The 17,331-nt window shown below is 37.0% G+C and overlaps 3 protein-coding genes across 3 annotated transcripts; 1 reads left to right on the top strand and 2 right to left on the bottom strand.

The window, feature by feature from the left end:
* Nucleotides 1–1,826: 1,826 nt before the first annotated feature.
* Nucleotides 1,827–7,366, bottom strand: LOC131794559 (uncharacterized). Its single transcript, XM_059112079.2, has 7 exons — nt 7,284–7,366; nt 6,931–7,183; nt 6,164–6,245; nt 5,031–5,108; nt 4,087–4,181; nt 3,450–3,561; nt 1,827–2,220 (listed from the first exon to the last, which is right to left on the bottom strand). The coding sequence occupies exons 1-7, from the start codon at nt 7,360–7,362 to the stop codon at nt 2,104–2,106; spliced, it is 816 nt and encodes a 271-aa protein (XP_058968062.2). The 5' UTR covers nt 7,363–7,366; the 3' UTR covers nt 1,827–2,103.
* Nucleotides 7,367–7,637: 271 nt separating this feature from the next.
* On the top strand, nt 7,638–11,562 carry LOC131794548 (uncharacterized). Its single transcript, XM_059112069.2, has 4 exons — nt 7,638–7,851; nt 8,563–8,633; nt 9,484–9,571; nt 11,285–11,562. Exons 1-4 carry the CDS (start codon nt 7,751–7,753, stop codon nt 11,313–11,315), a joined length of 291 nt encoding a protein of 96 aa, XP_058968052.1. The 5' UTR covers nt 7,638–7,750; the 3' UTR covers nt 11,316–11,562.
* Nucleotides 11,563–13,419: 1,857 nt separating this feature from the next.
* LOC136284291 (uncharacterized) lies at nt 13,420–17,293 on the bottom strand. The gene is made up of 2 exons (XM_066174307.1): nt 16,621–17,293; nt 13,420–14,630 (listed from the first exon to the last, which is right to left on the bottom strand). The coding sequence occupies exons 1-2, from the start codon at nt 17,132–17,134 to the stop codon at nt 13,792–13,794; spliced, it is 1,353 nt and encodes a 450-aa protein (XP_066030404.1). The 5' UTR covers nt 17,135–17,293; the 3' UTR covers nt 13,420–13,791.
* Nucleotides 17,294–17,331: the final 38 nt, after the last annotated feature.

The following is a 17,331-nucleotide window of genomic DNA, read 5'->3' as shown; positions in this document are numbered from 1 at the left end:
AATGTGCAAAGAGAAACCCGTGTGCCCACATATAATATCCAGGAAACCATTTGTGAACTTGAAAAATTCAGCCTTCAAATCCCAAGTTGGTTACCTAGCTGCCTTCCCGTCTTCAATCATCCGTTTTCTTATTATTTTTTCCTCTTTTTTTTCAGTTTAATCCCTAGGCCCATTTTATGTTTTTCTAATGTGCCAATGCAATATTTAGGGTTCCTCTCGAGTTGGAGTTAATTTTGCATGTCCCAGAGGAACCACGCAAAACATCTTCCCCCTTTCACTTAGATATCAATTCTACCCACTTAATTCCTGCCATACGCTTCTTTCGATTTTACCTCATATAATTTGGTGTCAGATAAATAGAGAAAAATCCACGGGCGCACGTAGATATGGAATTTTCACTCGATATCTCACGAGTGAGCGCAGCTAACAACTGAGATCGAAGAGAAATTAATTCCATAGTTACAAGCAACTAAGTTTATTTATTCGGCATGAATATGAACAGCAAAGGGCTTTGCTGACATAAAAAGTCGACTTTGTCAATGAATGAGCTACGCAAATGGTAAGTGGCACACCAGCAGCTAAATGGTGATATCAAGAGAAAATAATTTTGTGATATCGAACACATGTAAAAAAAATTCGTAATTTCACACCCGTGTAGTTACGACTCGTTCTCAGGGCTGGAGATCCTTGTAAACACCTTAGTTTATATAATAAAAAAATGTATCCACCGTTGATATTTCTCTATCCTCACACTACCTTTCTGCTTCACCTTGGGAATGTATTGAGACTTTAAGGAGAAGTTACCTATTGATCTCTCCTGGGAGTGAAAGGATGAAATGTGGAAACAGATTTTCGGCTGACAGGGGTATGTACATGAAGAGACCAAAGAGCGTCTGCTTTATAGCAGATTCTTAACATTTCTTGGCTAAGTAACAACTTAACATTGAATGGAAAGAACAATTCACGTTTGCTTAGTCGTATATAAGGTGGATCCTTTTGGTAAAATACTCTTTTCTTAATCCTATTTCGTGCCCAGATCGTACTACACTCTCCGTTACAGCCAACCGTGGGAAACATGAAAACTAGTTACTGACGATCCTTAGCGGGAAACGCAAACACAGAAGTAACCAAAAATTAAACTTTCGGAATGAAAAGCTTTCTCTTGCAGGAAATTAAAAACTGAGCGTCTGGAAAAAAAGCTAATCTAATTCAGTATACCCTAATATCCCTCTTGCGTGCGCGCACAAACCTTCCATTTTTTTAAGGGTTCTGTTCCCTTTGTTCATCGCTGTATTGCTTAGGAAATCACAATACGAAATACTTCGAATTTCGCGTCAGTTGCAGGCTGTCAAGGAATAGTCCGGTTTATCTTGAAATGTGGTTTGAGTAAATTAGGTCAAACTCCTTTATAACGTGCAGATGAATATCCACCGACAAGTATAAACCACTCGACGGAAACCAACTTTAATGAAGTTTCTTTCGTCATTCATTAATTTCGCTGTATACTATATTTTAATGACACATAGTGCACTCTTCGATTAACTTTCATAAAAACAAAACCAAAGAAATAATAAAAGCCAATCAGATCGAATAAAAGAAAATGCCATAAGGATCCAATGAAAACTCAAAGTAAAAACAAGCAAGCTGCCTAAAGCGCGGGAAAACGCGGGCGACCAAGGCGTGATTGGTTTTAGTTTTGCATCTAATTGGTCGAGAGAGTGGCGCGAGTTTTCTGGACCAATCACGGTGCAAACCCAGTGCAATCTCGGATTATTTTCGACATTTAATTGAAAAGTGCTCTTTACTCAGTCAATACTAAAATAAACGATGTTTAAAGATAATGGCGTTTATTTTTTATGACATTGGGTTGAAGTGAAGTGGGTCAGAATGTGCATCAAACATCGTCGAAAATACATCACTCGTCAAAGACATAATTTGACACAGTTTCTTTCGTCATTCATTTAGTTGGAGATCGAGGATGTTAAATCTTCTTTCTTCAGCCAAATAATAAACCACCGTTCTAATGCCAGCGGCAGAACTTTTCACACAACGTCACTCTCTTAAGTGCATGACGGCATGTTTTTTTTTTTTTGTCGCTTATTCTTAACTTCCACTCACGGCTCTATTTTCAGAGGCAACATCTTCAGATTCGCTCTTGATAGTCTTTTCTCCGTTTTCAGGAGAGTTCGCTCTAGTTTCCTGATAGTAACGCAGTCTTTCCTAAGAAAAAACGAATAAACGAAGATCTCAATTAACGTAACGTGGCCAATTAAATTAATTAAAGTAGTTATCTGACAATAATCCACAATGCAACAATATTTCAAGTGCGCATTCTAAGAAATATTGGCATAAGCATTTTCCTGTTTAATGAAGTTTCGAGACAAAGCAATGAAATTGGAAAAACTGGGGCATATATTGAAACGATATTTTTGTATAGTTGCAATTCTCTAAAATATTGGAACCTTAAAGCTCTCAGATGCGAACATCTTACAAATCACAGCAGTTGACTGCACGTATACAGCACGAACTGCGAATATGATTCTCATCGCTGATTTGCTTTTGAGATCCTCACGATGTGATTGGTTCCTAGCACGAGGACAAAGCATGCGACACAAATACTTCCTCGCACGTAACATTCTTTAACACCAAATCTGGAACGAGGGGGAGGATAACACTGAGCCAGTTTGAAATGCGGAAAAAAACTAAGCAAAGATTGCAAAGAAGAGAAATACAAGGAAGCAATGTTGGCACGAAGAAATTACAATCAGTGTTAGGCTGAGAGATTCACCCAAACTATGCCAAGCACGTCATCAACATCAACAACATTAAAAACAATTAACCCGTGATTCGAACTAAGACCTGGAATGAATCGAGCGTCGGAAGCAACACGGTATTCCATCGGTTTTGTTTTACTTCGCTCAGTGATCTGAACTGACAAACTTTCCCTGCACCATCCTCTCCGCCAATCAGGTGTAAAGCTATACCCAAGCGCGACCGTGTCATTAGAATTTTCCGCGCTTTATCCTATTCCAGGCATTCAGTTGGCAAAACGGAACGGAATTGCAAATGGCGGAAAATGCGAGGGAGGTTTGGGTCGGGCGGGGCTTTATTACGCGACCCGACCCAGTCTTTCCTCGGTTTTTTTTTTTTTTTCAGTCAGCCGCTCCTATAGCGCTTTTTAGTATCGCGCTTCATTTTATACTAATACAACGCCTGGAACTACCCTAGCTTCTATCTCTGTTCTGGCTTGATTTTTTGAATACTTATATCCTTTTTTCTTTCCACAATACTCGATCAAAATGCGCTTTAAGCGCGCATAGCATGATTGAGGCTCGTTAAGCAAAAACCCCAGCAATACGATAGCCAATCAGAACAAAGAAAAAAGGAACCAATCAGAAATCAACGTGATTGACGAGCGAGAAAGAGGGAGTGACCAAGTCAATTCTTACCAATTCCTGGTTAGCTCGGTATATTTTCCGTTTTGAAAGGGTCCATTCGTTTAAAAGCTTTCGTTCCACTTCAAGTTCAAACTTCTGTTCATCCGTAAGAGGAGCGGCCAACCTACAGGTCAACAAAAGTTATAAATCAAATCCTCAATTCTCCTCACTGTATGCCTACATTACTCGGAGGTCAGTTGTGAGAGTTTTGTGTAAAGAAAATAAGTAACATTAGACCAAGAACAGTCTGTTCTATAAGACACAGTCCAAGATCAAACACCTCCGCGACAATTCGCCTTCGAGTTAAAAAGATTAGGAAGTTCTCTGAATATTTTCAAAAAATGTTTGGATAAATTACTTCTTTATATGTTTGGATCGGATGACGTAGGCTATGATGCAATCGCTAATGTCATTTTCTCTGACAGAATGACTTAAAAGGGACAGCCTGCTGAGGTTGAAAATCACGAAAGAGGTGTTAGCACTCTAGACGCGGAAACAGGATAGTGAGGAGGAAGAAGTATAACACATATTTAACAAATAATAAATTTGAAAAATCTGTTCCAAAAAAATTTTTCAAGATGTTTAAGGCCTGGGTCAATTTTTTTAAGACTGACCCGGGATCTCAATCAAGACAAAAGAAGGTACATACAGTATTGCCAAAGGTTTTACTTCCAACATTCGACTCAGAGCAATCACTGTCCACAGCTTGGGATCTTCTGCACGGAGCTTTTTTACCTCTGCGGTCTGGCAGAAAGACAACAACGACATCGAGACAAATGTGAATTATTGATCATCATATACATGTGGCTCAATTGTTAAAATAAATATCAGCAGTGCCAAATGAAAATACTGCTTATTAGCTTTCATTGAGCTTTCATTTGGTTAAAAAAGAAGAAATAATACAATAATACAAAACTAAAGATTAAAGTTTTGTGCAATATCACAAAAGATTGCAGATTATATTACAACGCTGCAGGAGTTTGTCTGATTTAGTTCCGCCTCCCTTTTCATCTAATGTGTTATCGAGAGTGTTTGGAGAGTTTGTTTTTCATAAACTTACCATGCACATAGGTCAAGTTATGCACTCACTGACTATGGAAAGTTTTCGCTATTTTTAAGAAGACTTCAATATGGAATAAAAGTTAGCTAAAGAAATAGTCTCATCATAACCTCGCAGAGTCTGCGGGAAATATAATTTTATCGCGTATTGAGTAATTTGTACCTGCATGAATAGATAGAAAATGTGTTAATAAAGTTTTTATTATTGTTTTTATATAACAAAACAGTTAACGCAAATGGAACGAAGTAATAAAACGAAGTTATAAAACGTTACATCTTATTCGCTATATATGATTGCCGAAAACTTGTTGCCAACTCGGCGACTTTCGCTGCCAAATCAGTCTCTATTTTTTCCTTCCCGCTTTTGTGACCAAAATAGTGACAGCTTGAAATGTTGTAGTCTTTTTCATTACAAAGAAATTCAGAGAAGCATAAAAATTATCCACAGTTCTGATGGGTAGGGTCCAGACCCCATGGACCTTTTTCCTGAACTTCCCTACCCCTCCCCTTCCCCATCTGCTATAAATAACCAACCTCTTCCTTTGTCAAATGATCTCGATAGTTTTCAGTGTAGTTGGTATCCTGGTGCCACCACACATGATAACCTATGTCCTGTAAGATAGTGATTACAGTAATCTTTATTACTACCTTTTATAAATGCTACCATAACAGGCTTTTATCACTGATGACAAAATAATATGTGATACTCCAAGTTCGTTTGAAAGAAAAACACATGCAGGGTGAAAGAGGCAACTGACATAAGGACTTCACCCTACTAACATATATGAAGGAAGTGTAGCAGAACTCTTTGAGACATTGACGTCCATGATTAAAAAGCACAAAAACAGGAGAGTCTGATGAACATAGATGTCTGCTGTTCACATTAATTACAGAAATTGAAAACCAACCAATCATATCTATCATATCTGAGCATAATGCTTTAATAAGGTGACATGTCACTTATCAACCTTATCATATTTCTCTATTAATGTGTGCATCATGATTGGTCAATTTAGCGGGCTGCATTTCACAATAAGGCCTGCAAAATTCAAAATTTGCTTGAATTGAAATGTTCCCCCTTCTATTTGAACCCTGAGATGTAATAATTATCTTTCTAACCCTTAACTCCCAAGATATCATTGGTAATTCTCCTTACTGCCTGCTATATTGTTCTTGTGATGTTAGTTTGGAGAATTTAGTATTGGATCAACTAACCATCCCCTAATTAATATTTCTCTTTCTTTGCATCACTTGTCTGTTTGATATTGTATTGATATTGTAAGGAGAAATTCTGTCTTGGTCACTCATGGGAGTTAAAGGGTTAACCTTACTTTCTCAGACCATATTGTAAGTTATGAAACATTGGTTTTTGTTTCACATGGATTTATGGCCTATGTGCTTCACCCTAGTGCCATAAATCCAGGCAGAAAAAACTTGGTCTGTAACTTATTGTACAAACCAAGGAAAACAAGATAAGTACATGATGCAATTGTTGCAATTCAAATCAGAACTGACTGAGTCATGAGACATACACAACTTTTTTTAAAGATATTAGGCTGATGTAACTGCCCATTGTTACCTCTGGCTTAAGCATTCATAATAACAGTAATAATGGCAATTTCTGTTACATTTTTAAAATTACAAATATAATTTAAGTAACAAAATACCTTTGAAAACTGTAGAGGAAATGGTTTGGCAGGATGGTAGCAAACGAACATGGTCTTATCAGCTGACATTGTTATCTTTGCTCTACAGAGAAACATAATCAACTCATATTGTGATTTAACAAGCTTTCTACCAAGCCTGTTAGATCTGAATATGAAAGAAATCTTTACAGTAATGAGTACTAATTAGACAGTAATGAAAACAAGGCCTGAAAAAAATTAAGGCCTGTACAAGATTTCAAACCATGATCAGTGTGATATGTGCAGTGCTCTACTAAATGAGCTAACAAGCCAACTGGGAGCTGGTCATTATGTTGGTTTCAAATAAACCCATGAAGTGATGAATACATGACTGTAAATATATGAAAATCATATATGTGAACTGCCAATTAAGAAATGATAATAAATAATGAAATACTTTAGCAGTAAAGAAATTTCCGCACAGTCCCATACTACTTTAAAACAAATCTGTTTTCCCAATGGCAATGTATTGTTTTTGTCATTGTTTTCTCTATCCAAGAACTGAATGCATAATGTAGGATGGGGCTGTGCGGAAATTTTACCTAGCAACAAACCTAACAAGCCAACTGGGAGCTGATCATCATGTTGGTTCGTATTAAACCCGTGAAGTGATGAATCAATGACTGTAAATATGAAGATCAGAGATGTGAACTGCGCTTTACAGAAATAAGGCCAGAAAAATAATGCAGGCCTGTACGGATTGTCCCTTTAATTCCCAGATTACCACAAGCCCAATCAGGCACTCTTACTTTTCTATTCGACTCTCTGTATCCGCAGTGTTCTCGAAGAGAGGACCTCTTCTTGTCGTAGTATACAAGTTGAGTTCTGTTGTGTCATTTTCCAGGTTAAATTCTGCTTGGATCTGTCTCTCCGATTTTGGTTTCTTCATTTCTAATAAAACATTCTTTCTTCTTAATCCAGCTTTTGCCCACGCAGGGACACCAACTGTATGAGGTGTTTTCTTTTTGCAAACTTGACTTGTTGAGAGATTACAGACGGGAACTAGAGATAATTTTCGAAGACAAGTTACGCAGAAGTAACGACCAAACATAGCTTAGTACCAACTTTTCAGTTAAAAAAGCAACAAATTATTGTTAGATACCTCTCAATCCATGAGATTCTCTATAGAATTGAAGTACTCGAGACGAGAAATTTCCAAATGTACTCCTACTGGCGGCCATGTTGGGAATGGAAGGAGCGTGAGCGGTTACCTAGCTGTACCAAAATTGCATTTTCTGGAGGGGCTTGCCAGGGAAAAAGAACAGTTCAAAACTTTTGAGTAATAACTCGCTTTCATTACGAACATTGGAATTTTTTCATAAAATTGAGTTGTTTCCATTTCTTTCACACCATGAAAATTTAATGAATTTGCGGAGGTTTCTTATCTCAAGTCTTTATTGCGGCAGCAATTTCTGTCCCCACCCCACTGGGGTATATCATTGTCAGCCAAAGCGGGAATATATTGTGCTTTCAAGAATGTGAATGGGCAAATTTTTGCGTGATATTTGAAATTTCCTCCTCTAATGTGATGTCAAACCCAGACCAATGTATATTTATCAGTAATCTGTTATGATGGGGCAGTGTTTTGGAACAGAAGACGGAAGCTTTTTGCCTTTTCGGCAAAAGCGGGGCTATGATCGCTTCACAACATTCGCTCCGAAGAGCAAATGGTAAGTTTGAAGTTTTGTGTTTACAAAGCGCTTTAAAATCACATGTTTTTAAGAACTTAATGCGAAGCCAGTCAAGATACCTAATAGGAAACTGTGAACTGTAATTAAACGCTGAAATTATTGTTAAATGAGGTAAAAATATTGTTTACTTTAACCTTCTTGGTGGATTTTGTACTCGTTCAAGTTTATTTGTGGGAACGAAACAAGCGTAAAATTATGCGCAGTTTTGATCGAAATTTCAGAAATGGAATACTTCTGAAATAGGCTTATCACGACGCTCAAGCAAGTATTGACGTCAAATATATTTTACAGTCAGGAATGTTTTTGTCTTTGTGGTGATAATTTGGCCCATAGCAAGTTCTGCTTTTCGACACTATGAATATTTAATTGCGAATAATGCTCTGAGTTTTTTTCATGTTCGTTAACATCATCTAGCTCTTGTAGTGCTAAATGCTAAGAACCAGGGTTATAACTTTGTAATCAGAGAAGTTTTGAAACAGAAACGTATGAAAAGAAAAATTAGCAAAATTACACAATTTGTAAAATCGCTACTGAAGTCATGGTTTATATTTTCGCTTGGAAATATTTTTACGCTTATTATTTAGTTGTTGACGACTCAGACGGCCTGATACAGTATCTATAACTAAATGATTGCACGCTTCAAGCTAACAGTGTTAAGTAATGCTGGTGACTTGAATATTTCATTTTCAGGAGATACGCTGATGAACACTTATTGACAGAAATACAGGATCCACGTTCTGATGATGAACTTGATTTATCAGGTGCATTTTTATATAGGAGAAATGTTTCTCTCAAGAATGCATGATTTTATCATTATAATAAAACTTTAATTGAGAGACGACTTTAACTCTGAACCACAGTGTATGTAAATTCAAGCTCTCTTGTTTGATTGGGATTTATTGCATTTGAAGGAAAAAAAAAAAGGCAATTTATGTTTTTTACAAAAGGAGTTGTGGATTCCCAGCTGTTTAAATACCTACATGTGTCTCATGATACACTGTTGGACGTTTATTTCAAAACAGTCACTGATATTTTTCTTCTTTTGTTGGTTAAAGTGACAAAATAATTTACAAAAGAAAGTTCATAAAGGAATGGAAGGTCTATTACCTCTAATTGTGAAGGGTACATTTCATGGCTGGAAACAGATTCAATTTTTTTTTTTGGAAAATTTGAATCATTGTACCAATTTCTTGTATTTTCACCCTTAACCTTTCAACTCCCAAGATATGATTGTTAATTTTCTCCTCCAGCTGCTGCACATTTCCTTGTAAATTAGTTATGAGAATTTGGTGTTAGATCAAGATAGAAACTCCTACTTAATAAGTTTTGAGTACAGTCATTACCTATTTGCTAGGTAATGTGTGGATTTTCTAGAGAGAAGTTACAGGTTAATCAGTGAATGTCACGTTATTTCTCTTTACAATATCTTTACATTATCTACCAATGATGATAAGAATGGATGAATGTGGAAGTTAAGGGTGTGTCTAGATGTAACTCTAAATTCTCACAATCAATTTGCAAGAAAACGTGTGACGGCTAAAGGGGAGACTTTTGAATCACATCTTAATAGTTTGAGGGTCAAACTATTTTGGAATATATTTTTTGTTTTAGATGTAAGGCGTCAAACAGGACATGAACCAAATGGGCGACAAAACCCTCAAACCTCAGCAAATGTTAGGACAGGACTTAGACAAGAGAGGTATTTGAAGAGTTTAATTCCTTCTAATTTATTACAATTGTAGTCTCCAGGTCTTAAGAGTAGACTTGATCAATTGGACTATTTAGCAATGAAACAAGATTCAAAATGTTGTGTACTGGAAAAAAGCATTGATGCTCTGAGACTGTTGGAAGTCTATGACCATTTCATGTATGACAACATCAAAAGTATAAAGTGAGAAGCAGGGGAAGGGGAGAGGAGTCTGTAAAAGTGTTAAGCATAAGCTGGTTTGGGGTCACTCTCAGTGATCTCTTTTTGATTTCCCTAATCCTTGTTTCTTTTTCAAAATTAATGATGAACTTAGAGTACTGCTCAGAAGTAACTAGACAGTCTTGCCTTGAAACCAGATCCTCTAGTTTTGCCAACTGTGGATCGAGAATTGATGATCAAGGATTGAGTTTCAAGAGACTGTCAATATACTTTTTAGCGGTCCTGTAGTTGTCTAAACCTGCACCTCTTATGCTTAAATCAGTTACATACCTCTTCCTAGTTAAGAGGTTCTCAAGACAACTGCAGTACTGGTAAAAAGTAAGTTGATCCACCTCTTGAAACTCAACCTTTGACCATTGATTCTCAATCTGTAATGCTCAATTGTTTTAAGGATTGAGGATCAAGTTTCGTGTTGAGGCTGTCAACATACTTTTGAGTGGTACTATACACCTGCCCGGGGTTTTTCAAAGCTAGGTTAAGATAACCCAGGGTTAGTGTGAAATTTTGATTTTAGGTCTGAAAGCTTTAAAAGAAAATTAATTTTAAATCTTTTTGCTTGCAATTTGATCATTGGATATTTAAAAAAGAATAGGAAAAATTTTCCCTGAAAGGCTTTTGAACAGAGAAATAAACCTCATCCCAATTAAGCAAGAAATTTCCTTTCGTTAAAACACTTTCTTTGTCCAATATGGCTGTGTCTTGGCATCTGGATTTTCTTTGCTTAAGTCTAGATCATCTACATGCATTGTTGATAATTACATGTTATTGACCAGGCAAGAGGTCTGTATGGGACAAAACTGTGCCAAAGGTCTTGAGTATTAGCTGAGGTCTGTGCTTGAGACCAGGGACCTAGTCTTTTCCCTCTCTCATCAACCTAGACTTGTAAATAACTTCATTTTTAAGGTTGGTTTGCTTTTTTCTGCTTTGCTGCAAATGATGGGTCAGAATCATGGTTTATATTGTAAAAAGTTTGACTGCTTGCAAGGGCATAGTTAGTATATCAGAGTCGAGGATTTAAGATTCAAGCCTGCTGAGATACTTCAGAAAAAATAACTTGATATATTTGAAAAAAAGGGTGCCTAACTATTGGCTTATTTTTGTTATCCTCTTAGTATTTCAAATTGTTTCAATTGAACATAAAAACAAACATAAGAGTGGCACCTGGAGTTAGGCAACTCAAATTTTGGAAGGGAAAAAAAAGTTTTTTTATGAAGGAGAATTTTTATTTTTAATTGATTAATTCTATTTTTATTGATGCAGAAATAAAGCTAATATTGTTATTTATAAATTAAAGTAAATCAGAACTGAAGTCTTAAAAAAAATTGTTTTAAGTTGGTTGCTTCATAGAACAAATGCCCATGTAAACTCATTGGCATTGAAAAACTTTGAATCCTTATCAATAATTTTAGCATGTCTAGTGGCTAACCATTCATATTTCATCCTACTCTGGCATTCACTGTACACTGATTCTTAATTAATTTATAGGCCAGAAAGATGGCAAGTGCAAGTTCATTGAATGATCCACCTCTTTTGGAATATAATCTGCATCATGCTGGCAAATATTAGAATTAAATATTATATTATTATTTGTAAACCATTGATGCAATTGCACTTGGAGCATTAATATCAAACAGGCATTTATGTGTGTGACTATTTTGATAGCCATTGTTAATGGTAGTGCCATTGGTGTGCAATGAAGGAAAATATTTGTGATCAGCAAAGCTGTATGTGCACTGCATGCCAACCAACTGCCAACTGCATAGGCTAGAGAAAAACTCACCCAGGAATGGCAGTTTTGATGTTGAATTTCATTGACAAGAAAACAATTTTGTAGTATTTGTATTAAGGGACTTTTGTAGGAAAATATAATGGTGTAAAGTTATTTATCGAGCCAGGTAGTTTCTGTGGCTTTTTATGCTGTAATGGATCAATGTCAGTATCTGATCAATTGTTCACCTACCCCTCCCCTAACCCAACAAAATGCAACTGATAACTTAAGTTTAAGGTTAATGTTGGGTTAGGGGAGGGGTGGGTGGGCATTGCTCAGATAATGACATTGATCTACCATATTACTGTGAATTCCTTGAAAATGGGGTATTTGTTTAATCTATAAAATGAAGACATTGATAAAGTTGGGTAAATATTTTTGGATTGGATCCTAATATATTTAGCAGTTATCTTTTCAATATGTGACTGAAGTTGGAAACTGGCCATGATACAAAATGCTGTAATAAGCAACAGACTTTGAATGAACTTTGTAAAGAGTTTTTGAGATAAACTGCGTTGAAGACCTGCTATTTCAGGAAAGCAGTATATATTTTACTCAATCCGTCCTTTGTAATTTTTTAACATCTGACCATTGCCATCACTGTTCATTATCAAGAATAAAGTTTTTCAGAATTGATGTTGTGTATGTATGTATGTATGTATGTATGTATGTAATAATGTATCTGTATACTTAATGGACCAGTCCCTCAATGGGGCTTTTCAGCGCCAATACGAATGAATGAATAATTGAAAAAAAGTGTGTAAAAATCCCAACTGGTAGGAGACAAACCAATTGCCTCTGTACAAAGCGGCCAAGAAGTTGAAGTTGAGGCGAACGAGAACTACAGCAGGGTAGAAGGCTTAGACCTGGGACCACCAACAACACCAGGGTCCTAACCACGCAGCCACACTGACGTTGTTTCCTTAGTGCAAAAATCTTTTAATGCGCAGTTTATATGAAAGACGCGCCGGAATTTTAATTAAAAAGTATTGTGATGGAGTTATTAGCCTGTGTCAGGCTTTTGTTCAGAGGAAATGAGGTAAAAAAAAAATGACGATTGAAATGGCATGGGTCAGGAAAATGGTTGGAAAATCCTCCCTTTTCGCCTGAAGGTCTCACAAATTTGATAATTGCCTTAATTTTTTATAATGAAAGGCTCCACTTCATTTTTTTCGTTTGCAGTCGTTCAAATGCGAAAATGTATTCTGACTGCGGACGTTAGTGTATATTGATTTCATCGACTCAAATCAAAGTATGATTTTTCTGATTCGCGCTACCATCAACGATTCAAAATCGGGTTAAAACTTTAAGGTGGAAGCGAATAGTGTTTTCCAAGCTTTTGGGCCCTGTTGCATAAAAAAAGCCTTACTGAACGCTGAGAAGGCTACGCTAGGTCGGGAAATAAGTTATTTTTCAACAGAGAACCAGCAGAATCCACCTAAAAAAAGTTCAAATTTACCAGAACTCACGAAATAGGCTATCACTTCTTTATTGATTCAATAAACTTAATAATTAAGTTAAATTAATTTTGTACAGCTTCACCAATGTAGCTTTATAAGTATTTAATACTATATTTAAGTTGTTGGAGTAGAATGTCTCCTAAATACAAGCTTGAATCGCTGATAAGTCATTGATCAGGGAAATATCTAATGCATTTCTCTATAACCCTAAATGAAAAAGGCAGAAATTCGCGGAAGATATTTAAAAGGCGGCAGCTTTGAGCATTGTAAACCTTCTTTCTTACAGCTTAATGAATGAAATAAAAGATTGTAATATCTAAAGAATACCGTGAATACACGAAAACTGTCGAACGATAATTCTTTCCTCCAAGATAAAAAATTAATCGTTATGCTTTTTTTTTTCAGTGGTCGGGGGTTAATTTAATTGCGATGTACTTAGAAATGCCATTTTTATTCTAAATATACCGTTGGAATACAGCGAAAATAGCGATGATAATTATTTTTATACCATGTGAGATATTTACCATTGGAATACAGTGGAAATATCTAAAACTAGTTTCTGCTGAAACAGTAGATAACGTCGAAGGCGCACTCTCATTGACTACTCAAACAATTTCCTTTGTCATTCAATTCTGAGCAACGCGCGCGGGATTTGCGCCCGAAAAAAATTGTAATCGTTGCAGGAATAAAGGAGTTAAATAATCTTTTCCAGCTATACTATCTCACTGTTTAAGTATAAAAATAATTATCCACGCCTCTTTCAATTATAACGATAATGCAGTTCTGCTATCATAGTTAAACCTATTTCCGTATTCCCAAAAACCTGGGTCCGTGCTTCGTGTTAAACAATCCGATCTATTTCCAAAATGGTGAATACAGCGCCCGAGGAGCAAAGGTTCGATGTGCCAGCCAATCAGGCCCGCAGTCAGAATACCAGCGGTCTCTAATATACACGCAAGCGTGATAGTGAATATGACGTGCTGCGAGAGGAACCTTCTCGCGACGATGTGGTACGAGTTCGAGAAGATCATCCCACAAATTGTGCCCTGAATGAAGCACAACAGCCAAATAATCCACACCTCTGGAACAAGTCGGTACCAGGTTGCTAGTAAAAGGAAAATGGTCTGAGCAAGAGGAAAAATCGCGAGCACTGAGGCTGAAATGCAGAAAAATCCGGGCGCGACGGCGCGAAGCATGGAAATGAAAGTTCGACCGAGGAACTCTCCAACCATGGTGCTCAGAACATAGTGCTCAAAATGTCCCCTTGGGACAAATTCTGGACCCACTCCTGCGCCCTCAACTACTAACGTCGTCAGGATTGCCGAAAGGACAATATATTCTCCAAAATAAACCAAGAACAAAACCAAAAAATGAGGGCAAGACTTCCACACCGACAAAGATCTTTCTCTCCAGCGTGGAGTTAAACGACAGTCAACTTCAAAGTTTCGCCGTTCAAACCGTGATATTGACCCAGAAGTTTGTGAATTGCAGACGAGATGAAGATTTCCGCGTGAAACTGTGAACAAAAGGAGAAACAACGGCGGCCATATAGCGGACACCAATATGGCTGTTCTTGGGTCTACTGTGGCCCAGACTGTCAAGCCTGTGAAAAAAACCCGAAACATTCAATTAAATTCATGGTGATCACAGGAGCCGATCAGAACAGAGGTGAATTTCTTAAGATGACTATGAGAACTCATTACGAACACGAGCGAAGTGAACAAAGCGCGGGAATTCCGGTGGATCGCGATTTGTTTAAGTTTTACATCTGCTTGGTGGAGAAGATGGCGCGGGTTTTCTAGACCAATCACAGAACGCATTAAAGCTAGGCCAATGGAATATCGTAAGACTTATCGCAACAGATATTCTCTATGCATATCTGACGCAGATGCACCCACATTTTGCCCGTTGGTCGATCCATGGGTTCCCTGTCGTCCATTTGTGGAGTATTTGATTGGTTATCTAAGGCTATGAAATTCAAATTCCCAGAAACCACTTTGAAATATTTGGATCATCATACAAATAACATCATTTTATGCGCTGAGCTTTGTATCAAATCTGTTTTTCTGCGTTTTTTGATGCGACTGTAATACGCCAACAATTTATATTGTTGTATCAGGTTTGTACGCTGTAGCTGAGTTGAATATTTACAAGCAGGAAAAACCGAAATTTTCTAGCACAGATGAAACAAAGCGCAAATGGGGTCTAGAATATTTACAAACAGGAAAAAACGAAAATTTCCAGCGCAAAGTGAAGACTTTGATCTTTGTGGCAAAGCAACAATAAAAACAATTTTTGGAGGGCAATGATCAAGAATTACATATGTGGCTCCTGGGAAATGTGAATTTTTATTGTGTTTAATTCACATGAGGACAAAAAGCATAGTCTTCGCGTAAATAAAGAAACTAAATGTTTTTCTACACGGTTATCTGTGGGACAAATTGATTATAAAGTTTCTTTTTCTTTTTCTTATGGCGGATAAATGTGTTTGCTACTGTTTCGTTGTTGCGTAAAAATTTAAGGAAGTTGAAATTCGTGTCTACGTGAAGCGATATAATGAAACTTGATGAATCTAATTTTGACGTATTAATTCCTTTTTTTTTCGGTGGGGTGTTATAAATCGTATTTTCAGTCGATTTCTTAGTATTTTAGCCGTATCTTGATTTTTTTGTCTTCTCACAAAAAAGTCAGATTAGTTTGGATAGAAAATAGATCAATCCCAGTGAATATCTTGGAAGTCGATCGACTGAAATTTTCTTTCGTAACGGGAAGCCTTTGAGGGGGCCTCTATTGAATTAATTAGCGAAGAATTTTCCGCGAAATAAAAGGAATTTTGCGGTAACAGGAAGGGCTGTACTTTACAAATGCATATGCCACACATTTCAGGAGAAATTAACGTGATATAGAAACCTCATTTATATGAGCGATCAAAATGTATAGCTTGAATCATTTCATGATTCTTGCCGTACAGGGTGTACTTAAATTACTGTTGCGTTTAGCCCGCGAGCAAGATATCAGCCCACATCTCTCTTATAAATCACAAGCGTCATTTATCGTGAGAGCTCATTGTTATCATCAAGTCGGCTATTTGCAAGGGCAGTCCTCGGTCGGGATTCACGTTACCCGTTATAAGACTTTATGATATTATTTACACAAAGTACTGGGGTTTTACTGTAAGATTTACAATTTAACTAAAAGAATAATTGATTATGTATTGATTGTTTTTTTTTCCCCGATAAATGCCTCAAAGCCTTTTCCTGGTATATTTACAAACAGGAAAAAGTTAAAATTTCCTACGCAGTGAGAACAATATCAATATCATAGACGTAGCAGTAAAGCAGCATTGTAAACAACTTTGTTTTAAAAGTTTTGCAGAACTACCAAGATAAATACAATATGAAAAGAAATAAATTGTGGGTATTTTCGAGATGATGAGAAATGTTTTACTTAGTGACGTGATAAAATATTCGCAGCTCTTGAGATCACTTTATACAACAAACACGCATATGATATCATAATATGTTAGAACACGTACATTAACGAAAAATATGAAATATCTACAGTTCTCAAATGTAACCTTTTTTGTAACTTACCTACGTAAGAGGCAGCACCTAGAACTGCACCAGCTCCGGTTCCTATTATAAACGAACATAGGGCAGCTTCTTCCAGCATTTTTGCAGCTTGCATGAGAAGACAAACTTCTCCAATTCCTGTTCCAACAGAAACCAAACAAACTCCCACTATGCGACCTTCAAGGTTGGAAATGAACACTGTACACAACTGCCCTGCGAGGACAAATGTGGCCGTGAGGAAAACGCGAGCGACGTACGACACTTGATGAAAACACAGCGACACTACCTTGAGAATGCACGAAGGAGCTGCTAACGATATAATCACCAATCCTGTTGGTTTATTAGTTCCTGCTAACACATCTTCAGCCGCACAAACGAATGTGGTGAAGGGCACTATCAGAGAAACTCCGAGAATAAAGAAAACTAGCGAAAATCTGGATGTTCTTTCGACTCGTGGCCATTTGTGAAATTCATCTTCGTCTGTATCAGAAGCAGAACAGCTGTAGAGGTCTTCATCGCTCATTTCGGACATCATTTTGAGGTCCACTTATTTTGAAATTACCTCATCTGCTGGGTTCTACCTTGGGAGAGGTTCAGCTGAAAAACGGCGTGAATATCATCACTGAAAGGGACACGGCACAGATTACGGAAAAAATATTGAGCGAGCTTTGTCGCTCGTAGGCAGATATTTAGAGGAATTTGCATGGCGCGTTGAATTAAAGAGTGGCAGTA

Source organism: Pocillopora verrucosa, chromosome 11, assembly GCF_036669915.1.
Source record: "Pocillopora verrucosa isolate sample1 chromosome 11, ASM3666991v2, whole genome shotgun sequence".
In the NCBI taxonomy this organism is placed as follows: Eukaryota; Metazoa; Cnidaria; class Anthozoa; order Scleractinia; family Pocilloporidae; genus Pocillopora; species Pocillopora verrucosa.
The sequence above is the reverse complement of the archived record's forward strand: the minus strand, read 5'-3'. Positions and strand labels throughout refer to the sequence as shown.